Consider the following 17,233-nt stretch of genomic DNA (forward strand, 5'->3'; position numbering starts at 1 on the left):
ATTGAATCTATAGCAAAATATAGTTATTTCCCGATGTTCTACTTACATATCTATACTATTGTTATTATAATAAAGACCTACGTATCTATACTTCTATACTATTATAATAAAGCGTAAACACACACTTCTTTGTTGTCTAAGATGTCAGCAATTACACCATATTTTTGAATAATTCTTTTTTTAATAAAAACCCCCACACTTGCGTCACGCATTAGGCTATTTTAACGCCATTAAACTTAGAGGTAAATATTTTGGATAAAAACCCCAATGTGGGAAAGAGACCATATGTTGCTGCCAACATCAAGGAAGCAAGGTTGTCATCATGTCATGTCATGACATTTATAATTGATAATTTGACACTTGTAAACAATAAAATAAAATTTTCATAATTTCACGCGGATGAAGTCGCACGGGAACAGCTAGTATGGATTAAAATGGTTTTTTTTTATAAAAGCAATTTTAGTTATTACTTATGTGTTTGGTATTGCCAACCAACTACAAAGACTAGAAGGAAACTGACAAATTCTACAACATTGTTGTTCATAAAATGTTCTCTGTCTAAACATATAACTTAATCCACAGTACACAAACTCGTATTAATTTAGTTACATAGCGGAATGTTGGTTCAACACAACTAAGTTAAATTGAATCGGAGTTGAACCTCCACTGAGCGGGTTATCGAGCCTCGGTTCAACTAACTCACAAATACTTGGGACGCTTACTTCACTGGAGTGGCTTTGATAACTTGTCGACTGTAACTTCGTAAACTGATTTGCTGTTGTTATATCAAAGCCAATATTGATTGATTAACTTACGACCTCATGGTTGTTTAACTGTTCGGCTTATTCAAGTAATTCCCAAAAACATGTAATAAAAAACAAAAAATGACGAGTAGTTGCTATCTGTGACAATCAGATGAAAAAACATCATATCCCCTATCTTATCCTACTCTCATAGAGTCGGCGTAACAAATTTTCGTCCTCCAAATAACTCTATCATCCTTCATCTCAGTCATCACACCCTTCATCACATCACCTTTCACACAATCCATTTATTTCTAGGTCTACCTCTACCGCTGTACCACTCTCAGGTAAAGAATAAATATTGAAAATTGGTTCAGTCGCGTAAAATACGAGCGGTTATTAGGGTAAAATGAAACTCAAAATTGATGAACTTGTTTAGTTTTACTTAATTACGTATTTTATTTTTAACTTATTAACAACTTAACACTTACATAGCTAAAATTAATTAATATGATAACTAGCAAGGAATACTTGCGAGTAAAATAGAATAATAGCCTGGCATAATGAACTAAATACTTGCGTTAGTTACTGGCATGACAGTGACCATTTACACATGCTAGTAGCTATCACGTGCAAGTCACTTGCAACGCATGAATTTGTTATAGACATGTGTGATACCGCCTTAATAAAAATAACAGCCTGAAATAGATCTTATTTTAAAGATGTGAGATTACAGAAAATGACAGTAAGAAAGAGAAATAAAAGTAGGTTTAAAGCAAATACGAAATCGATGAGTTATTTACAATATGAACAACAACTTAGAAACTAACATTTGAAATGTACAACAGTTTTAATAACTAATTATATATTTATTTCTTTCGCCTCAATAAAGCTTCTTGAATTTGATCATTAGTTAGACCCTTAGTTTCAGGTAACAGGAAGATTCCGACCAAGCTGTTGATGGTGGCGAAGATCGCAAACACGTAGAAGGAGCCGTGGATGCCGAAGTACTTGATGAGGAAGGGGAAGATGGCCACGATGAAGAAGTTGAGAAGCCACACCCACTCCATGAGGAGAGTGGACGCGAGACTTTGTACCTGAAAATTAAATTATTTACTTTAAACATTTTAAAAAATATAAGATAGTATGCACGTAAGTTATGACTGTGGTACAGCGGTAGAGTTAGTCTTTAAAAGAGATGGATAGATTGATTGAAAGGTGACATGGTCAAGAAGGGAGTGATGACTGAGATGACGTATGATAGAGTTAGTTGGAGGAATTTAAACTGTTACGCCGACTCTACGACAGTAGGATAAGGTAAGAAAGTTGATGAGATGAATAAATGATACAGAATCTTTAAAAAACTACAAAGAGTAATTTTTAAAAATACTTATGAAGGTACTGTTAAAATAAAAAAATATATATATCCTCTTTCGTGTTTAACTAAACTGTGAAAAGGTTGACAGTACATAGCGTAAACCACAACTGGGGTTTGAAGAGTCATAGTTACTCACATCAGGTACGAAGCACTCAGAGAGGAGGACGTAGGGCACGCTGCCAGCTCCGAACATAAAGAAGAAGCAGTAGACGAGGATGAGAAGCGCGGGCACCCAGGCCGGCACCACGCCCGTCTGCAGGAACGCTCCCATCACGCATAGGCATAGCGCCACGCTCGACGACGATATTATTATCAAAATCTGTTAAAAAAAAGTTAAAAAACAAATTAATCAATATTAATAACAACTCCCAAAATAATAGGAACTACTTTTCAAAGCAAATACTAAGGTAAATTGGGTTTTGAACCAAATTCTGTCGCAATCTTCGAGCTCAGTTTAAAATTTAAAAGATATTAGTAAAAATCTAATATTCTAACATAAAGACAAGACTTTCAAGACAAAAAAAATTAATAGTCTTGAATTTACATCACACTGTATCGTAGTACAAGTGCTTAATGGATTCAATACCTTTCTGCCGAACTTGTCAGTAGCTACGAGACTGAACAGGCTTCCAAGGAGGACGACGAGCGCGAAGATGACAGAGCAGAGATGCGAGGAGAGCGAGGGAGCGGCCTGCGTGAAGATCTGCTTAGCATACACCTGCACTGCCACCAGACCCATCATCACCTGAGAAAGATCATAGAAGTGAGACAGAAGTTAGACAGAAGATAGACTAATTTAAATACAATTTTATAACTAAAAGATGTAACAGGGTAATGTTGGAGTATTTTACATGAATATTCAATATCTTCTTATTGAAACAAACAAGTATAATACGAGTATAAGAACAATAATACTTACTTGCACAGACAACAATAAGCCGACCACAATGAAACCCCGACGTGATGACGGTGACCGATCTGAAACAATTGATGTAAATAAATTCACATTATAATATAGTAAATGAAATTCTTTTATTTTAACAGTGGTGGAGTTCGCTTTAACATCTTAGCACTGTTGGGCCGGCTGGCCCCTAGTAATACCACGACCTCACACAAGACAGGCGTAAAGTGGAAGCAATTCCGCGTTTCGTCTGATGAGTGTAGTGCTGGAGGCCTAATTTTAGTCCCTTTCCCTTTCCACCCTTTTTTTAAAAGGAGAGGATTGAAAGGAAAAGGGAATTTGACGATGGAGGAGACGCATAGGAAGAGGAAATGTCCTTTTTATGTGCGTCTTCTCCGTCAATGAATGGTAGACAACGCATCAGCAATTGCGGATGTTAATGGGCAGCGGTCGCTTTCCATTTCGGTGGATTCAGGTGCCCGCTTGCTCGTTTGCTACCTTATATTATAAAATTACATAAAAGTAGAGAAACCTCCTTTATTTTAGCATTAATTGTCTAGACGACGAAGACATAACTTACATAACATTTTAATAGCAGAGGGTTTAGTCTGCACGTTCGGGATGTCGTCTTCTATGTTCAGTTTCTCTTTTTCTGCTTCGTCCGCCTTTGTCGTTTCCTCTAAAACAAATTATTGAAATTATACGTTTTTTTACATAATAATAAGTTTAGCATGATTTTTTGTGAATTTTCTTATAAAGTACTTGATACTTACATATCTATGAAAATAAATAGCAATGTATTTAACGTACTAACCTGTATTTAACGGCTGCAGTTCGACAGCAGGCGTCAGTAGTTGTTTAAGGCGAGACACCTCCTCCAACACCACTTTGGACCCCGGAGACTCGCCTCTATAGTGAGCGATTGCCAACTTTGCATCCTAAAATTTTATTATACTTTTAACCTTTCGTGCCCGTATTTTATAGTGAATTTTCAACTTGATTGTGGTTAAAACATTTTTATTATTCTTACAAGAACTTACCTCTTCTCTGTTCTGTCGCATCAAGAAGACAGGACTCTCAGTGATAGTCATCAGCATGGCCAGGTTGAGGATGCTGAGCGCCAGGTTCACCCACAGGACGTATCGGTAGGAGAGGCACCAGCCCAGGATGTACGACAATTGGAGACCCATGCAGTAACACGCCATTGGCACTAAAAGTATATATTATCTAAAGAATATGTCGAATGTAGAGATTCCCAAACGTTTTTGTCCTAGATCCCTTTCAATTACTTGTTAAGATCCCTTGCTGGCTACATTTCTTATTATAGTCAATTTTATTTCATGCCGAGTCTTCCCTATTTCCTAAAGGGTCCTATAGACTTTACGAATTACTGAAAACTTTACTCAAAAGTCTATTTTTATTTATTTATTTATTAATTTAACAAAGTACCTGATGCAAGCGTCCCTCTGATGGATTCCTCGGCGACTTCTGATATAAACATTGGTGCGTAGACGAGCACCGCGCCGCAGCCGATGCCTCCGATGAACCTCGCGATCAAGATCATCAAAGTCGATGAAGACATATCTATGATCAGCCACGATAGCTGCCGGAAAGAATAAAATAAATGAGGGATAAAAGTTGAAAAGTTTTAGCTATTTGACAATAGATGGCGCTGTTGCTAAATTTTTTTTAGCGTGTTATTTGAGTTAAATTTGAATCCGAATACCCATTTTATCATCTTTCGTTCCTTTATTTATATCCCAGGTATAAAAAGATAATTACCACAAACGGCAGAGCTAATAGCATGCCGCCTTTCTGTCTTCCCAAGTTGCTTATCACGATGCCCACTAACGCAGTCCCCAGCATAGCTCCCAGCGACGGCAAGCTGCCTAGCAATGAACTCTCCGTGTCAGCCATAGGTGTCACTAGCAGTTTTGTGTCGTTCGCTGTATACAGGCCCATTGTGTATGAAGGCCATACGTACAGCGAACCCGTAAGGATTGATGATAGCGAACCTGGGAAATAGTTACTCATGTACTTTAAACTCTAAATCGATCCTGTAGTGTCTTATAAATACGTTACAATATTATTTTAACGAATTTCAATGAAAAAAAGTTAAGATTATTATGAGGATTCGATCAAATTAATCGCCGCATGGCCATAGCTACGCCATCTGTGATTAAAACCGCTCCCTAAATTACCATCCGATGAAGAAAGCCATTAAACGCAAATTTCTATAAAACTGAACATCTTTGTGTAGTTTTCATATTTTTATCTTCTTATTTAAATTATTAAAAAGAATAAATAAAGGTGGAAAATATTGTCTTTGAATTACGTAATGTTATTTAAATGTTTAAATAGACAAATAAAGACATATTTCTATTTGATATGACTGGTGATTTATGAGATGTTTGATAAGATCTTGATGTGCATATTATTATTTGCTGCCAGTGATAGCAAATAATATGAAAAGTCATTCTGAATATAAGGTATTGTATGCCTCCTATATTTTACACAATTACCAATTCATAAAATACCGACAATGAATCCAAATTAGATAAGCGCCATCTATTGCTTAGGTTAAGAAATAAATTATTGAAATTAGCTTTTTACAGACAATTACAATTTTTTTTTACTAATTAATTTGAATTGCCTTGTATTTTGCAGTTTAATTTAGATTCGTATTTAAAGTGAAACATTTATCATATTAATTAATTTTGTAATGAAAATATTCAACTTTTTAATTTTAGGTTTAACGAATGGGATTAAACCATAACAAAATAAAGTACTCTTAAGATAAATAGCAAAAGTCACTCAATATAAGATAACTAGCTTACGCCCGCGACTCCGTCCGCGTGGAATAAAAAAAACAAAAGTGAGAAGCATATGTGTTCTTCCAGATTATCCTCTACATCTGTGCCAAATTTCATCGAAATCCGTTCAGCCGTTTAAGCTTCAAACAAACATCCATCTATCTAAACTTTCGTATTTATAATATTAGTTAGATTAAATATAATGCCCAGTATAAATAATTCGATAAGAAATAAACATTAACATTTTATCTCACAAACATTAGTATGTGCGTAAAATCCAGGTCTGGTGACTAATTTATCAGAAACCACTCACGCGACTAAGTACTATCGAAAAACAAAACATGATACTATCTGACGGATAAATATCAATCAGTCAATATTCAATATGATACGTTTGATAACAAATCATTTTTTGATAAAATAACGGTCAATTTGTTATATCTTTGATCTCCTGTCGTTTAGGACGCGTATTTCCAAGGTTAATGTTTTGTTTTGAAATTGCGCAAGGTTTTTTTACGTAGTTACTAACTGAAAAGAAGCTTATCATGTTCGTATACCGATTTCAGTGACTAAAACAACTTAAGACATACTATCGTCAGGCGATTATCGAAGAGGTTAGGAAAAAAAATGTTTTTTTTATTACAAAGAAAATGCTTGTTCATTTATGGTCGAATTTTCTTTTCGAAAAATAAATCTTTTTTGTTATCTGTAGGTCTGTATGGATTATAGACACCTTAGCATTTTTAAATAATTCATAAATTTATTTTACTACTTTGAACTCCCTACTATAGGCAACTGCCAACTCTACCTCTCTACTAACATGTATAACATGTTAAGATGTATGACATATTACGCCATCTACATAATTAAAAAAGAAACTAGCCGGTCAAATTTGGCTATTCATATAATAACTGTTTTTTTTTAATTCACTTATTTTAATCATTAAAAGATTAATTACAATGTAATTACAGGAATTATTTTTAACCAGCTTTCACCAGCGACTCCGTCCGCGTAGAATTAAAAAAAAAAACAAAAGTTAGTAGCCCGTTTTCCAGACTATCCTCTACATTAATGCCAAATTTCATCGAAATCTGTTCATCCGTTTAGGCTACAAATTCTAATAAACATCCATCCATCTAAACTTTCGCATTTATAATATTAGTAAGTATGATAATACCCGTGGCACTAAATGCATTGCCAACCTTTGAGAATAGTAAGTTTGCTTTTCGAAGTAATTGACATAGTAATTCTTGTCACGTTTGCTAATCTTAAATCAATAATGATTAAGGTATCTGTTTCATTGAGTGCGACCTGATTGTAAGGACATCATTCTTTGACAGATAATTCTTAATTGAATCAATAAATGATAAGGATTAATGAATCTCTGCCGCGCCCCCTTTTGTCTTATTTATTAAACCTCCTTTAACTAGCGCGACTAACCATGAATTGACCAAACAACCTTATTTCCAGTTAATTATAAGGAACCAGCTGTAGCTTGCGATATAGGATTTTTCCTAACCGCTCCCCGCTCTGTCTCCTCTTGGGAACAGATGAGAATAAAAAGTCTCATTCCTGCCTTTTGCAAGAAGGGGACGGTTAGAACTTATTTTTTCATAACAGTTTCACCTGTCGCCTTATTGGTGATAGGGACTAAAGGTGGGACGGTTGAAACTTTTTATCCTCACGATGGGACACAGCGGGGTGTCGGTTGGGAATGTTCCGCGAGTTCGTCCCCGTGAAATTAAAATGATATTAAAACATTAGTACACATGAGTATTTTTAATATTACTGCGTAACACATTTTAAAGGCCATAAGAAAAATTAATTTTAAATGTACAATTTCTTGAATAATAAATAATAATAAAATAACATGACAAATTAAATATAAAAGTACGTGTTCGCATTTATAGTGAATTTAAGTGCTGTATATTTTAAACAAGAATATAATAAATATTCAGATTAAAAGCATAAAGCGCAGCGAAACTAAAAAAATATATATTTTTAAAGTAAAAAAAATATTTTAGCTGTGGCTCGTTACTTCGCCTACGTGGAATGAAAAACTGTCAAAATTTTGGCCGTATAGCCAATATTACTCACAGATAAATCACCTTTCTAATAGTAAAAGAATTTTTAAAATTGGCTCAGTAATTTTTACGTGAATCGAATATATACAAAAATACAAATCTTTCCTTTTTATAATATTAGTATAGATAATTGGCTATTATAATACAAGAGTCTGTTGGAACTTTGGTTCGCATTATATCAAAAAACCAAAAAATCGACGAAACTTACGAGTAAAGGAGAGTTATGTACAAATAAGACAAACCGAGGTTTTAAAATTTAATTTATTGCAAAAATTAAATAAGTTAACACCAAGGCCACGGATGGACATGGTCTAGGAAATTTCTCCACGTTTTATTTTTCCACTTTTGTCCTATTTTTTTAGCTTTCAACAAAAAAAGTACAGACTACGTATAAAAAAAGTAAACGAGATAATAAAAGTATTTTTCTTTTTAATTTTAAATCAACGCTCCGTTTCAATTATATTGGAAGCTCGTTCACTTGCCATTTCCACCATCAAAAAACTTATCTTTTTTCTTAAACTCCTGTATTTTTAAATTAATAAATGGGAAAGCAAAACACATGTATTGCCAATTAGTAAAAAAAAGTTTGCGGAAACATCTTTCCAGTTAAAACTCGAGTTAAGAATTCGAAAAAAAAAATTATTTAAAATAACATTTAAAAAAAAATCAGTTGAAAAAAAAAACATATTTAATTTACAAAGAACTCTATAAACACAAAAAATAATTCATTCATAAATTACAACTTACATGATATAGCAGTGTGCACTTGATGAATTTTGCCCATTTTTCTCTAATTTTCAGAACACTCAGAACGAGCGCCGCTCAACACTCAACACAACAATGAGCAGAACTCGGTCGCAGTTGCGTTTGCGCAGAATCACTGAAATTACATTCCCAAATCAAATATTTTAGTAACAAGATAACAATCCTCTGACAACTTTATCTACAAACGATATCGTTTGATAAAAAAATGATTATTTAAAATAGTTCTTACCGATAAAACATTCTCGAACAACAGAAATAGAAAGGAAAATCGTATAGTAAAGAAAAACTCACTTGAGATAAATAAAAATGCGTAAAAGCATTATCGAAGTTATCTTATCATAAATTATTTTACACATGTGGTAGCATTTCAGTTTGTAAGTCTGTAGTCACATGGATAGATTATGGATGATAATTCTCTCCTTCGATATCTCTTAATCGAACAAGTACCTTGATAGCTTGATAATAGGGCCAATCAATTGCTTAGCAACTAGTCAAGTATCGCAAAACTTTTATCTACTCTATATTATTTTAGGACCAGGCTCACTTTGACTAAACTCTCGCAACTGTTTTGCGATTGTCGATTGTTTCGCAGCCTTCAACTGTTTAGTTGCACTAAAAATTGAGTAGTGTGCACTTCCATATAACCTCCTTCCATAAAACAGTGGTAGTGCCCGCTTTAACATCTTAGCACGAATGGGCCGGCACGCCCGGTGTAATACCACGACCACACAGAAGACTGGCGTGAAATGGAAGCAATTCCTTGTTTCGTCTGATGAGTGTGGTGCCGGAGGCCTAATATAAGTCCCTTCCTCTTTACCACGCTTTTCTTATAAGGAGAGGTTAGGAAGCGGAAGTGGATTTGACGGTGGATGAGATGCATAGGAAGAGGAAATGTCCTCTTTATGTGCGTCTTCTCCACCGTCGTATAATGGTAGGCAACGCATCTGCAATTGCGGATGTCTATGAGCAGTGGTCGCTTCGTCATTTTGGCGTATTCAGGTGGCCGCTTGCTCGTTTGCCACCTTATGTTATAAAAAAAAACTCATAGAAATCAAAGCGCGACTAAACAGTTGTGCGATAGTTTAGGAATTAAAGTTTGAGTTACTAGCTTTCGCCCGCGACTCCGTCCGAGTGGTATTAAAGAAACAAAAGTAAGTAGTCTATGTGTTCTTCCAGGCTATCTACATCTATGCTAAATGTCATCGAAATCCATTCAATCGTTTAGACTACAAACTAACAAACATCCATCCATCTACACTTTTGCATTTATAATATTAGTAAGAGTGAGAACTTTTACACTTCTCCGTCTAGATCTATTTTTTTTAATAGTATCATCAATTGTATTCGTAATTAAAAAGTAATAAATTGGTTAATTGTTTTTTTTTTGTATTGTCATTAAAATTATTGATAACTTAATTTCAACTAAGTGATTCAATGAAAAATATTTCACAATAATTTATACAAACCTACGTAATGCAATCTGATGTGAAGATGTCATAAATAGTCGATTCACGGTCACCTGATGACCGGTGAATGATATCGACTGTAATCATGTATTCTATCGTACGCCTTTCATTCATTCAGTGAAAATTCATATGAGAAATATATACTAGCCCTTGCTCGTGACTTTCCAAGCGGACTTGAAGAAAAAACTTAATATGTGTCTATGCCATTTTTTTTTTAAATATACTATTAGCCCTTTTGAGATTACTTACTAGCAAACATCAATATATCTTGCCTTTCGCGTTGTAAGCCGTTGGTCAGTCACCAATTGCTTTATTTAAATATACAAAAAACTAGGTTTTGCCCGCGACTCCGTCTTCGTAAAATTAAAAAAAATATGGCCTATGTGTTCTTCCAGACTATCCTCTATGTGTATGCCAGATTTCATTGAAATCCGTTCAGCAGTTTAGGCTACAAACTCTAACAAACATCCATCTAAACTTTCGCATTCTTTGTATAAATAAGAAGTAATATTATGTTTTCATTTCAATCTATTTATATTTACAGCAATATTCTTTTATACAACAAAGAGTCATAAAATATAGAGATTTTAAAGCAGTTTAAACTGAAATATAATAAAAAAATAAAACGAAATTACACAAAGAAATTTTCCAAGAAGCATAATTAATATTTGTTTTTCTAAATACTTCTGATCACACAATCTAAATGCAAACGCAAATTGTATAATATAATTAGCAAAGAAAGTTTACTTTACAATATATCACAAAGATAGCTCTTTCAGTCTGTTATTTACGTCATTACCTACCTTATCTTAAAGGAGGCACAATCCTCAATATTTTCAGTCAATTAACTCATGCACTTTAAAGGATCAACAAATATCTAAAACAATGAGACATGTTTCGTCGTCAGCTAAGCTAAGTCTAGGGAGAAACGCTACCTTTGCCTTGAGAGGCATTCTGTCTGTCCGAAAGCCGAGTTTGTTCCGGGACACCGAAACGTCTTTGCCGATTTTGACAGGATTTTCACTGGAGGGTAGCTAACATAGACGGGCATATTATAAGAATAGGCTACTTTTTTTAATTCCGTGCTGTCAAAATGACAAATGGGTCAGGACGTTTTGATGGGACTTTGACTGGAAAGTATGGTAGTAGATGCACGCGGGAATGCTTTAGACATTTTTTAATGAAGTTTGCGGGCAACAGTTCGTAAATAGAATCATAGGTAGCATTTATATCTTCGCATCAAATACTACCAATCTAAGGATCGAAATAGTAATCAACACGATCTATCGTTTAAAGCTTTAGAGGGTGAACGACTCTATGCACCCCGTCTTAAGCAAAGTAATTTCAACATTCTTAATTTGAATTTTATAGGCTCAACTCATGATTTTATCCTCCGGTGACGGCACCGACTAGTTTCAGACCCTTCGGGGGTCCTTCTTCAGGACGAGTGTTAGTTAGCTTTTGTTCGCGGTCACGTCGCGCCTCGCACAGTGTTTAAAACTAGTCGGTGCCGTCACCGGAGGATGAAAACGTGAGTCCAGCCGTTTTTTAATTTTCGTTTAAAGTTTAATTGAAGTCCATATACGATCGAGGATCACTTAAGTTAAACGGTAATAAACATATCTATTATGTGTTTATTACAATAACTAAGTTTTTTATTCTCAATGAGGTTATTCACTATCATTGTTGAATATCTCTGTTAACAGATAAAATGATTTACAATGCATTAGTTATGTAGAATAAATAGTAACTAAGTCTCGTGAAACGTTATCTTGATGTTTCAGGTGCGGTTTGAATCTGTATCTAACAGAGACCACGGTGACTTGTGACGTTTTCGTCTGTTTGCTTATAGCTTAAGAAATAAAAACTATTATTACTATTGAAGCGCTCATAGCTTGCTGTCAAGAGATTACCAGACACCTGATCGAATGTTCGAGTCCAGGCGTAAGACTGTAGTAATAAAAGGTAGGAATTACGAGTAGTTTGGAATTATACGGGAAATATTAACGAATACATAAAATTCTGCTTATATTAAATTCCAGAAAAAACGGCATTTCTTCTATTATTATTTAATAAACTTAAATAATTTAATATTAGTATGTTTAGATGGATGTTTGTTTGAATTTGTAGCCTAAACAAACTGAACGGTTCTCGATTAAATTTGGCTTATAGTATAGTCTGAAAGAACACATAGGTTACTTATTTTTGTTTTCTTTTATTTCCACGCGGATGGAGTCTCGGGTAAAAGCTAGTGTTAAATATATAGAGCAAGCTGTGAGTCGAGACTTCGTTAGTTGTAAAAAAAACTCTGTGGGAGATGCGAAGTTATTTGTTTAAAAGCAATGAAAGTCGCTTAACTGTTGTTCGATTGTCGATTGTTTTGCAGCCAATTTAACTGTTTATTTGCACAGCTAAAGATAGAGTAGTGCATCTAATAATAATTTCATAGGAATCAAAGCGAGACTAAAAAATTGTGCGATAGTTTAGTTTAAAGTGTGCGCATGTTTTTATATTTGTACCATATTTCATGCAAATCCAGTTTTAGAGTTATCTAGTATCAAATATAGACTTTGGTTAAATTGAAAAAAGATAAAAGCTATAGGTCCTCCGTTTATCAGACTGGAATCTAATCGTTCTGTTTTGTTTTATTTATGCCCAGAAGTTTGTTTATTTTATTTAACTAGTATTTTTCAACATAACAAGACTCCTTCCTACAAACCCTGAACTAGTAAAGGACGTTAATGTTTGCTAGAGATTACAGTTTTCTTGTTCAAAGTACAATTCACCCTTGAATTGAAAGATAATATTTTAAAAAATCACAGTCTTCATCAGTAATAATATAACTAAAATAAAAGAATAAACTCTGAAACTACTTACGGAACCGATTTAAATTCTTTACTTAGCTACTCTATGAGCGCGTGACATCTTACTTCTATACTAAAATTATAAAGAGGAAAAATTAGTATCTTTGTATGTATTCGATTCACGTAAAAACTACTGGGCCGATTTTAAAAATTCTTTCGCCATTAGAAAAGTAATTTATCTGTGAGAAACATAGGCTATATGGCTAACGTTATTTTTTTATTTTCACGCGGACGAAGTCGCAAGAAACATCTAGTATTATTATAAATACGAATGTTTAGTTTATAAGTTTAAAGCGGTTGCTCGCGACTTCGTCCACGTGAAATTTAAACTGTACATATTCATCGATAACATAGCTTTTTAATGGTAAAAGAATTTTTGAAATCGGTCCAGTAGTTATTGAGTTATTTCAATACATACAAAAATATAAATCGTTTTTATTTATAATACTAGTAAAGATGTCATTTTCGTTGATTTTCTATAGTACGTCAAATCGGTTAATTTGCTTATGCTAAAAACTATATTATATAATTATTATAAATGCAAAAGTTACGATGGATGGATGGATGTTTGTTAGCGTTTGTAGCTTAAACGGTTGATCGGATCTCCATGAAATTTGTCACAGGTTTGGAGCATAGTCTGGAAGAACACAGAGAACATCGCGGGAATAGTTACGGTTCCCGTGGGATTCATTGATTTTTTTTTTATTACTCGATCATTCTGCAACGATTCAACACATTTTATTGAAATTTGGCACATATATAAAACAAAGTCTGGAGTACACATGGAATAAGGTTCATCCCCGAGAAATGTCCGATTCCCGAGTGATACGTAGCTTCTTGTTATTTATATAGTTCGTATGTTTTCTAATACCACGAGGACGAAGTCGCGGGCAACAGCTAGTACAAACATATATACGTATAAAAAAGTAATAAAAAATATTGGAAAAAGCCGAGTTAGCGCAATTTGTTTTTACGCAATCATAATTGATGTTAATTGCCTAGCCCTTTGGTTTCAATTGAAAGTGTTTTTTTATTTATGTTTTAAATAGCCTTTTAACGATATAGTTTATATAGTTAAAAAACATACTTAAACAAAAATATTCCATTAAGTAACCGGTTATGTAAAATCATTATTTTTTCATTGATCATCTTGTTTTATTTAGAAAAAAACCGGAAAACCGTGTTATTAGATTAAATTCGAACGGCCTCGAGGTTCAGTGGTTACTGTAACAGACCTTTTTATTATAGATTTTATGTAATTTCTATATAACATTTTCTTAACCCTTAAATCCCTGATTTGATACCGGCGTTATTATTGTAAGTGTACAATCGATTTTATTCTTAATATTTAAAAAGGGAGTCACGAAAATGTTGCTTACTTTGAAGATATGAATTTCTCGACAAACAAATTAAAAAGACACATAATACTTTCATTTTTATTCTATTTTTCCCCATTAGTAAACACAGTAAAGATCACACTTGTATTTTTTTTTTCATTTTATTTAAAAACCAGGCTTTTAAGGATGAATTAAACCAACCTTACTTAAATACTAGTATTATTTTCTAGAGAATTCTAATTAATTATTAGTTTAAATTAGTGTAACAGTTAATTACTAACCTAATCTTACTAATTTTGTAAATGCGAAAGTTTGGATGTATGGATGTTTGTAAGAGTTTGTAGCCTAATCGGCTGAAAGGATCTCCATGAAATTCGGCGCAGACGTAGAGCATAATCTGGAAGAACATATATTATACTTTTTATCCCGAAAATAGTTACAGATCCCGTGGGATTCATTAATAACTATATAAATGCATGACTTGTATGGAAGGGTATTTGTTACATATCACCAAAACATTTTAACGGATCTTGATGAATAGCACAGATGTAGAACATAGTAAGAAAACATAGGCTTATAAAAGTTTTTAAATTTGGAACGAATTGGCGGGCAAAAAAAATATCAAAACAAAAGTCAAGTCATAAATTCTTAAATTTATTTAAAAAAAACGTAACGTTATTGGCTTTATCTGTGTTTAATTATCAATATTAAAATTAAATAAAACGCAATTACTTACCCGCACGTGTATAATAAAATTACAATCAGCAAACAACCATAATTAACTTTTTCCACACTTTTATATCAAAATAATACACATTTTTATAATTTTAACACTGACACTTTATTCATCATCCGTGTTCGAGTTCCATCATATAAATTAATAGAATCTTATATACGAGTTTAAATTATTCACAAATTGTATGGAAACGACGCGACAAGCGTATGTTTGGTGATAAAATATTATCGATTATTTAAATGAATCGTGTTTGCGTCGAATCAACAGAAATATAGACAGCGTACATATATCGGACTTTGTATTCATATATACTCAAAAATATAGTGTTGTTTTATCATCTAATCCTTTACGTTTTGGTTATTTACCTGTGTACCCTTTATATAACCTTTAGCCAAGTTAATTTAACATATACTCATTATAATTGTAAATTAATAATCTTAAAGCATCTTTTACTAAACGTGTGCAGACAATGAACGTAACCTTATTTATTTTTTACCGTAATATTATAGTTAACTAACGTATTACCAAGAAAGAAAGGAAATTATAATATATTCACTGAATCCTTAGAACATTGTTAAATGCTATCAATGTATCTTTGATTGATTCATTGTACAATAATTATTAAACTTAACAAAAAAAATTTCTTACAAAACTGTAGAAAGTGACATCTATTGTTCAATCTATGCTACTGATTTGTTAGCGCCATCTATTGCACAGTAGCAAAAAATTTACTTGTAAAAATTGAATTATTTTGTTTATTTTACACCTAATAATTAAAGAGGTAAAATAAAGATAAATTAAATTGAAGCTAAAATAATTGTATCCCGGTTGTTGATAAAAGTCTAATATATTTATTGGCTTTTGCTTAAACAAATTAAAATTGTTATCATCTAACAAATGATAATTCGAATTAAATTTTTATAACTATTGTAAAAGCGTCCGCTAACTTTTGACTAAACTACCGCACAACTATTTTACGATTGTCGTTTGTTTTGCAGCCAATTCAACTGTTTAGTTGCACAAATAATCGAGTGCACACTTCCATATAAGCCCATAGGAATCAAAGCGAGTTTGAACAGTTGTGCGATAGTTTAGTCAAACGTGTGCACGCGCTCTTCATGTTTAGATTAACATTAATTAATAGATTGAATATAATTTCCACTGTCAGTAGCAAGGTCAAATTGTTGATAAAACAATTTTTGCGATATCAATTGTTGGTAACCTGTTTATTTGCATATTAAAATGAAAACTTAATTATAAATACGATTAATTTCATTATAAAAAACTTAATGAATATAGATTTTATGCCATTAAACGTTACGATAGAAGAATAAGTGTTTAAATGAATTTTTCCTAATTAAATGGACGCGCCATCGCCATTATAGACAAAGAATCGTCACTATTTCCGGTTCCGCTTCAACCAAATCATGGAATAAATGAAAATAAAAACGACAAAAAAACCTTAAAATTTATTTAACCCTTTTCTTATCTCTACGTTCTTTTTTTAGGAATAATTTTTGTATAGCATCAGCCGGTAGCCCTTTAGTCTCAGGTAACCAGAAGTGGCTGTACGTAGCACCGAGGAGACAAATACAAGAGAAAACGTAGAACACTGGCCCGAGACCGAGCCAGTCGACTAATGGGTTGAAGATGATCAGAGTAACAAAGTTCATGATCCACATGCAGGCCATTGACATGCTGTTACCGAGACCACGTACCTGGAAAATTAAGCAGAATTTTAAATGGAAAACAAGGCAAACAATTTGATGAAAGCATTCAAAAATATCAGTAATTTACTAATTGAAGGGAAACTCGATTAAGTTTGATACAGTACAATATAACAATACAATTGTATCAACCAACACTGACTTTCAGAAGCATAAATAACGTAGATTCTAAGACCATTATTGCAGTACTGGAAACCTTGACTCACCTCTGGCAAGAAGACCTCAGCAGTCAACACAAACGGTACGATTGCTGCGCCGAAGTTATAAATGAAGCTGTAGGCGTATATGGTGGCCGCGGTGAGCCAGTGCGGCCCCCAGCGCACGTGTAACTGGCTGCCCAGCACCAAGTTGCACAGCGCCGAGCCAACTGACGTGATCGTCAATAGAGGCTGAAACACGAAGACAATAAGATTGCAGCA

At 33.5% G+C, this 17,233-nt stretch overlaps 2 protein-coding genes across 2 annotated transcripts in view; both read right to left on the reverse strand.

Moving 5' to 3' along the window:
- Positions 1-1,297: 1,297 nt before the first annotated feature.
- Positions 1,298-15,244, reverse strand: LOC106108255 (facilitated trehalose transporter Tret1-like). Its single transcript, XM_013289359.1, has 11 exons — positions 15,088-15,244; positions 8,667-8,799; positions 4,805-5,037; positions 4,472-4,625; positions 4,063-4,232; positions 3,837-3,960; positions 3,603-3,701; positions 3,041-3,099; positions 2,708-2,866; positions 2,258-2,440; positions 1,298-1,840 (listed from the first exon to the last, which is right to left on the reverse strand). The coding sequence occupies exons 2-11, from the start codon at positions 8,701-8,703 to the stop codon at positions 1,613-1,615; spliced, it is 1,446 nt and encodes a 481-aa protein (XP_013144813.1). The 5' UTR covers positions 8,704-8,799; positions 15,088-15,244; the 3' UTR covers positions 1,298-1,612.
- Positions 15,245-16,538: 1,294 nt separating this feature from the next.
- LOC106108253 (facilitated trehalose transporter Tret1-like) overlaps positions 16,539-17,233 on the reverse strand; it is a 5,092-nt gene continuing 4,397 nt past the window's right edge. The window contains exons 7-8 of the mRNA XM_013289356.1: positions 17,021-17,203; positions 16,539-16,805 (exon numbers count right to left, since the gene is read on the reverse strand). Coding sequence (XP_013144810.1) covers positions 16,557-16,805; positions 17,021-17,203 — 432 coding nt within the window. The 3' untranslated portion in view covers positions 16,539-16,556. The remainder of the gene's footprint in view (positions 16,806-17,020; positions 17,204-17,233) is intronic.

This window comes from Papilio polytes, unplaced genomic scaffold (assembly GCF_000836215.1).
Source record: "Papilio polytes unplaced genomic scaffold, Ppol_1.0 DF821733.1, whole genome shotgun sequence".
In the NCBI taxonomy this organism is placed as follows: Eukaryota; Metazoa; Arthropoda; class Insecta; order Lepidoptera; family Papilionidae; genus Papilio; species Papilio polytes.

Excerpts from the sequence above, each read along its gene's own strand:
- LOC106108255 (XM_013289359.1), bottom strand. The coding sequence starts at position 8,703 with ATGGGCAAAATTCATCAAGTGCACACTGCTATATCAT. Across the intron at positions 4,233-4,471 it reads CAGAGGGACGCTTGCATCAG|TGCCAATGGCGTGTTACTGC; the intron begins GTACTTTGTTAA and ends ATATACTTTTAG. Across the intron at positions 1,841-2,257 it reads CTGAGTGCTTCGTACCTGAT|GTACAAAGTCTCGCGTCCAC; the intron begins GTGAGTAACTAT and ends TTTAATTTTCAG.